The 7,067-nt window shown below is 37.0% G+C and overlaps 1 protein-coding gene across 4 annotated transcripts; it reads left to right on the top strand.

Moving 5' to 3' along the window:
* Window positions 1-304: 304 nt before the first annotated feature.
* On the top strand, window positions 305-4,338 carry LOC122042360 (probable E3 ubiquitin-protein ligase RHY1A). 4 transcript variants are annotated; one of them, XR_006129203.1, is made up of 4 exons: window positions 305-802; window positions 1,498-1,691; window positions 1,795-2,237; window positions 4,047-4,338. XR_006129203.1 is itself a non-coding variant. In XM_042602422.1 (3 exons), the coding sequence occupies exons 2-3, from the start codon at window positions 1,543-1,545 to the stop codon at window positions 2,177-2,179; spliced, it is 534 nt and encodes a 177-aa protein (XP_042458356.1). In that variant the 5' UTR covers window positions 307-802; window positions 1,498-1,542; the 3' UTR covers window positions 2,180-2,374. The 4 variants fall into 4 exon arrangements, 2 of the variants coding, with proteins under 2 accessions (XP_042458357.1, XP_042458356.1); XR_006129202.1 differs by lacking the exon at window positions 4,047-4,338 and adding an exon at window positions 2,735-2,778 and having other exon boundaries at window positions 306-802; XM_042602422.1 differs by lacking the exon at window positions 4,047-4,338 and having other exon boundaries at window positions 307-802; window positions 1,795-2,374.
* Window positions 4,339-7,067: the final 2,729 nt, after the last annotated feature.

Raw genomic sequence — 7,067 nt, 5'->3', positions numbered from 1 at the left:
GGTTGGTCCATCTAAAGGCATTACACTCAGAGGGTGCAAGGAGATTTTTAAGAAGAAAATCAACATGGATGGTAATGTAATTACCTACAAGGCAAGCACTACAAGAAAAATCCTCATAGACATCGGTGGAACAACAACGATTTTAAGCAAAAACCGATGTCTTTGAGCGCAGATTTTCGCTCATAGACATCGATTTTTTAGCCGATGTCTATGAGCGTCTTTTTTTCATTAATAGACACCGATTTTAACCGCGATTTTTAAAATCCGGTGTCTATGAACCAAAATTCTGACGGACTTTCTTAGTGCGCTTTTTTTTGGGCTTCTACTCGCCCATCATAAATCGAAACCCTAATCCTCCGCATCCTTCTTTTAGGAGTTACCATTTGAAAGACAAGCAATAGACGGCGGCAGTCTTCTCATTTTCCGCTGATTTTTACCAATCGGGAATAGATTTTGATGCTGAGCGTGTCGGGATTGCTCTACAACTGGAGATCTCGCACGGGTCGGAGCCTTCCCGATCCAAACCCATCGCTTGATCCCCGCTCCGCTGCTCCTGCCGCTTCTGCCGCAGGTGGAGATGCCTATCCCCGGCACTCTCGACGGCACAACCGTCACCGCCGCCGCTTCTGAGATGGTCCTCAGCTCGAACCCAGACATACTCCTCCAGCCTATCACTCCACGTTAACGATTCCCGATTCCCAATTCTTATTAGAGATCTTACCGCATATAATGCCTTGCTGGAATCGTAAATCTGTAAACTTGATGTCATGTGATTTTTGCACTGGCATACGTAGATTCAGAGGTAAATATCTCATCTGGGATCTTACAATCTCTCCTCCAAGGCCCCTTATTTTTCAAAGCTCCTCTTTTGTCGTCTCTATTAAACGATGCAACTTATTGCTGAAGAATGGCGATTTATATGAGATTCTGCGATCGAAATCTTATCTCACTTATTTGAGCCTCCTTGGCTGTTCATTAAATGTGAAAACTTCAATATTTTCTTCTTCAGTTCCATTCCCTTTTGGTTGGGCAGAACTAATATCGCTTAACTGTATTAGAATATTCAATAAATTGGTTAACTGGACATGGCACAAGTATGGAATGTTTAAGCTCAAACAACCGAACTAATTTTCTCTACTAGATTACCAAAATAATCCAAATGCAATCTTATTGGTAGATATTCACTTTTAAACTCAAGATATCATATTAGATTTGAATCTTTTTTTTTTTTAATCCATGATATATACCAATCATATGAGTTGGTAAAAATATCTTCTAGTTGTTCAGTCAAACGAATTTGGTGAAGTTTATGAGTTCCTTACTAGAGCTATCAAGTTTCATCACTTTGTTTCCTTTGGGGGTTTCTATTTGAGAATGGTCTGTGGATGATTTTGCAATACATCTCTTCCCACAAGGGTCATAATTCATTTGTTTCAAAGAATTTTTGGAAATCTAAATTGTGATCAATCTGCAACTAATCTTTCCAACCTTGTCAAGGAATTTGAACCAGATTGGCTAGGTAACCAAAGTGACGGCGACTCTATGATTGGCAGCAGTATCTACGGCGCATCTTTAGCAAGCACACTAGATAGGCTAAGTTTGACCAGGAACGACCAACTTCCTGATGTTGTTCTGCAGGCAAGAGCAAGGCTTCAAGAGAGACTTAGAGGCATCTCTCCGTCTGGAAATAGGTTAGTCACGCAATGTGCCATAGATGGTGCAGCAAAACTTATGCCCTTCTGATTACAACAGAAGCTTTTAAGATTTATCACAAACCTACTTTCTAAATGGCAGTCAAACCGGCTTGACATTAGACATCACAAGGAATGAGGTTGCTATGAATGATGAAATGAGGCTCGTCAATCATGGAGAACCAGATGCAGAGAGTCTGGTTGAATGGTTTGAATCAGGTTCATTAGCACCAAGCTCAAGAGCAGAAACTGATGGCTATGTGCAATATGCTAATAGGCCTCCTGGACTCAGCTCAGAGGCTTTCAGTAATCTACAGATGGAAGTTTATGTTGAGAGAGCTTTTCTCGATTGCTCCATCTGTCTGGAGAGATTTGTGGAGGGCGAAGAATTGATTCAGCTGTCTTGCAGGCACAGGTTCCATCCTGATTGCTTGGAGCCATGGGCGAAGATATGTGGGGAGTGCCCGTATTGCAGGACGACCATATAAAGGCTGTTGCGGAGGTTATTTGGAGCTATGTCATACACGAATCCTTTCTCCAGTCGAGGTAATCGATTCTTTGCCTTATCCTGAAGTGGGCAAAAGGAATTTATCCTGTTTCGCAGTGATAATATGGCGGTAAATTTGTACTCACTCCGCTCTCCTTTTGTAGATTTGGATATATTATTTTAGCGTTAGTCTCTACTTCGAGTCGCAGATCGATTTGTTTTCTTATCGTGTCGAGAAAAACTCAACGTTTTGTTGATTATTTAATATAGTCATATTTTCGTGAACCAAGTTTTTATTTGCTTAGAATTTTAGTTTGCCTTGCGAATTTGTTTGCTGTTACGGGCACCTCGATTTCTCCATGGATCTCATGATCTAAACGAATGTGGGCGGAGGTTAGTTGCCGATCCCAATGGGGATCCAGGTAACTGTGATAGTTATGGTTTGGCAGATCCTGCTATGCCACTACGATAAGAATGTACATGTTGATGCTGATTCTATGACCAAGGCAGTCTTATTTCATTGTCTATCCTGATTTGGATTGATGATAATCTGCAGATATATGGTCCTTAGGCAGTGTAGGAAGTAAAAAGGTTTGGAGATGAAGCTATAAACATCTTGTACTTAAGCTGGGTGATCTTACTAATCATTATCACTAGAACATTCATGATCTGTGGTGTTCATGGTACGATATGAATCAGTGTGCCTTAATAAATCACTGGAAAAAAATGATTTTGAATGGACCGAGCTGACTTCTCATCTGAAGTTCAGAAGTTGGCAGATTCTAGAAGGTGTCTCCAAGAAGTTCTTGACCTGCAAAGATGACACTAGGATGGGTCTCAACAAGGTAGACACTCACTATAAACATCTTGTACTTAAGCTGGGTGATCTTACTAATCATTATCACTAGAACATTCATGATCTGTGGTGTTCATGGTACGATATGAATCAGTGTGCCTTAATAAATCACTGGAAAAAAATGATTTTGAATGGACCGAGCTGACTTCTCATCTGAAGTTCAGAAGTTGGCAGATTCTAGAAGGTGTCTCCAAGAAGTTCTTGACCTGCAAAGATGACACTAGGATGGGTCTCAACAAGGTAGACACTCAATTCTTAATCAGGTTGTATTTATACACTTTGCTATTACACTTTACTATCTGTATCAGGATCTTGGTCAATTATCTCATCAATTTAATAGTTATTAATATTGAGATAAAGTGTGGTAAAGGATTCTACTTGGGTGAGGAATTGACATGTCTTATCTGTATAAAAGGTGGTTAATTTCTTTTTCAATTTTATTTGTGCAATTATGTGACATTTGTTTTTATTTGACAATTTGTCATAGTATTTGTTCTTAAGTATGTGAAGATCAAATGTTATTTGTTACTTCTTCCATTGATATTCTGATTTTCTTTTGATGCCTTGGAGTTGGATAAATATTATTCCTTTTGCTTTGATTCTATTTAATTTTTACCAAGATTGTAGTTATATCTAAGAGGTCAAGGAATATGCAAGCCAAGGTTCTAGGTGCTCTCTAGCCCACATTTTGCACCTCCTTTGAGCTGGAGCATTGTTTTTTCTGGAAGAATTCATGTTCCTTTTCAATCTCATGTTTAATGAACCTTTCAATAAATTAGTGTTAATGTATTCGGATCACAAATGTGAATTCACATCTATTGATTATGTGGAAGTTTAATTATAATCATGCCTCCTCCATGCTGCTTAGATTTATGAGGTTTAAGAATGAAGGTTGAATCTTTCATTTTGTTCTTTTGAAAATTTATTATGTTAATATAAGTAACATCTTTAATTTCCCTTATGTAAGCAACAAACTGCTTTATATCCATATTGACTATTTTATTCTATTCAGGTAAGAGAACTGGAGAATCAATTAAATGGTGAGAGGACAACCAAGAAGGATGTTGCAAAGTTCCCAAAGCCTCCAGTGACTCCTTTAAGATGGAGGTCTCCTTTACAAAGAATCATCAATCAGTTGTCACCCTCAGGACATCAAACAGGCAGAGGTGTCCATCCAGTAATAGATAAAGAGAATTGTCTATTAACAAATAAAACTACTGGGGAAGATTTAGTTAAATCTCTGCACAGAGCAAGAAGGATAACGTTGGCACCCGTAAGAAGAATATTTGTGTACTATCTATTACTTTTTGATGTCGTAAGAAGAATAGTTATGTATAATTTGTGGATACTGACTTGATGTGCACAATATCTATTATCTTTTTATGTTGTAAGAATAATATTTATGTGTTGGTTATATGAATATTGACTTGGTGTGTTTAGATACATCGGTACATTTTTATTTGTGATTTTCTTAGTGAATTAATAATATTAACTTAATTTTATGATTTGCTTGGTGATAATATTGGTTTTTCACTATTTCGGAAATCGAATTTGTGTCGTTAAACAATACTGATATTACATCGGTTTTCCACTGTTGCAAAACCGGTGTCATTAACTAATATTACATCGGTCGTATATCGCTGCCAAAACTGGTGTTATTAACATAAAATATTACATCGGTTTTACACCCGATGTCGTTAAGTGATACTACACCGGTTTTAACCCGATGTCTAAAATGACAGACATTTTACATCGCCTTCATAGACATCGGTCGAAAATGTAATAGACATCAGTGGAAAACCGATGTCTATGAAGGTTTTTGTTGTAGTGAAGGTTGGTGGCGAAAGACTATCGTCAAAGGCAAGGCATTGACTATGATGAAACCTTCTCACCTGTAGCCATGCTTAAATCTATTCGGATACTTCTAGCCTATCAGCTTATCATGATTATGGGGTATGATAAACGGATGTGAAAATATCTTTCCTTAATGAAAATCTACTCGAGGACGTGTATATGACACAACCCGAAGGTTTCACATCTGTTAACAAGAATAAAGTGTGCAAGCTTCAAAGGTCCATTTATGGACTAAAGCAAACATCCAGGAGTTGGAATATCCATTTTAATAAGACAATTAAAGAATTTAATTTATCACAAAATCCAAATGAACCTTGTGTATATTAAAAGGTTAGTAAGAGTGTGATCATATTCCTAATATTATATGTTGATAACATATTACTTATAGGAAATGATGTGTCAATTCTACAATCAGTTAAAGTTTAGTTGTCCAAGACATTCTCTATGAAAGATATGGGAGAAGCATGTTACATCCTTGGGATGAAAATCTATAAAGATAGATCAAAAAAGTTTGATCTTTCATAGTCGACATATATAAATAGAGTGCTAAAACAATTTAGCATGTCTTAATCCAAGAAAAGTTTCATACATATGAGATATGAAATTCACCTTTTGAAATCTATGTGCCCACACACAGAAGATGAGAGGATTTGCATGGATAAGATACCTTATATGTCCGCAAGGACGTAATATGATCTATCATGTATGCTATGTTATATACTAGGCTCGATGTATTGTATGCTTTAAATGTTACGAGCAGATACCAGTTTGATCCAGGAATGGATCATTAGGCGACTGTCAAGATGATTCTTAAGTACTTAAGAAGGACTAAGGATATATTCTTGATATATGAAGATGGTGATATGATCATACGTGGGTATACAGATGTTAGTTTTTAGACAAACAAGGATGACTCTAAGTCCGAGTCTGGATTCATATTCATATTAAATGGAGGCACAACTAGTTGGAAAAAGTTTCAAGTAAGATACTGTAGTAGATTCTACCTATGAGGCAGAATATATTGCAGCTTCAGAAGCAGTAAAGGAAGCAGTTTGGATCAAGAAGTTCTTTACAGAACTTGGAGTGGTTCCGTCCATTATTAAAGCAATTCCTATTTACTGTGATAACACTGGAGCTATTACACAAGCAAAGGAACTTAGGTCTCATCAGCGATCAAAATATGTGCTTCACTACTATCATATAATCAGAGAGATCATTAGTAGGAAAGGAATATAGCTCGAGAAAATTTCCACTGAAAGAAACCTAGTGGATCCTTTGACAAAGGCTCTATCATAAAGCAAGTTTGAGAATCATGTTTGTGCTTATGATTTTGGACACCGTGGCGATTGGCATTAGGCCAAGTGGGAGTGTTAGATTTTGAGGGATGTCCTAAGGCAATCACCTTATGATTTTTACTATTTATTTGATAAATATAGATTCACTACTTGAGTATATATTATATGTTTGATAATCTTAAACTCATTTACTGAATGTCCGTAATACAATTCATAGCATGAGAGAATTTGTGATTGGATTATAACTTATGATTATTTCTACATGTATAATTATGAACGTATTAGAATTTCCCTAGTCATCAAATTGATGCATTCATACATCATCAATTCTAGAATACTGGCATGAGTTATACTCTTTGGTTTACCAAGTAGCTATTTTCTCACTGGCCGGAGGCATTGGGATGTCAAGAGTTAAATGTGAATGCTAGTTATGGTATGTAGTTCATTGGAGTAACTCGTTGTAAGACTTCATATGATTATCTACATATATAGATATGTCTATGAAGCTCTTACTGTAACTCAAGTATAAGTTTCCTTCAACTTGAGGTATACAAGTCATCTTGGTTATGGAGACTCATACTTTGACATCTTAAGAAAACATCTCATTGAGGTGTGGACCCGAGATGATTAGGTATAAGTTGAAGTACTTGAAGGTGTTTGGATAGCCCACAGAGGATTCACTGCTCCTTGCGAGGAGGCGTATACCTTATGGTCACTCGCTAGGATTATTACTCAAAGTTTTTAGCTAAAACATCACATGTTAAGAGTATGAGACTCTTAGACACATGAACGAGTAATTTTAATCCATAGAACAAAGAAGCATTACTTGGGATAGGTGTGACATAATCAGCCTAGTGGAGACTGATACATAGACCATGTCCTAA

Source organism: Zingiber officinale, chromosome 2A (genome assembly GCF_018446385.1).
Source record: "Zingiber officinale cultivar Zhangliang chromosome 2A, Zo_v1.1, whole genome shotgun sequence".
NCBI classification, from domain to species: domain Eukaryota; kingdom Viridiplantae; phylum Streptophyta; class Magnoliopsida; order Zingiberales; family Zingiberaceae; genus Zingiber; species Zingiber officinale.
Note: the sequence above shows the minus strand (reverse complement) of the source record. Positions and strands in the feature narration are given on the sequence as shown.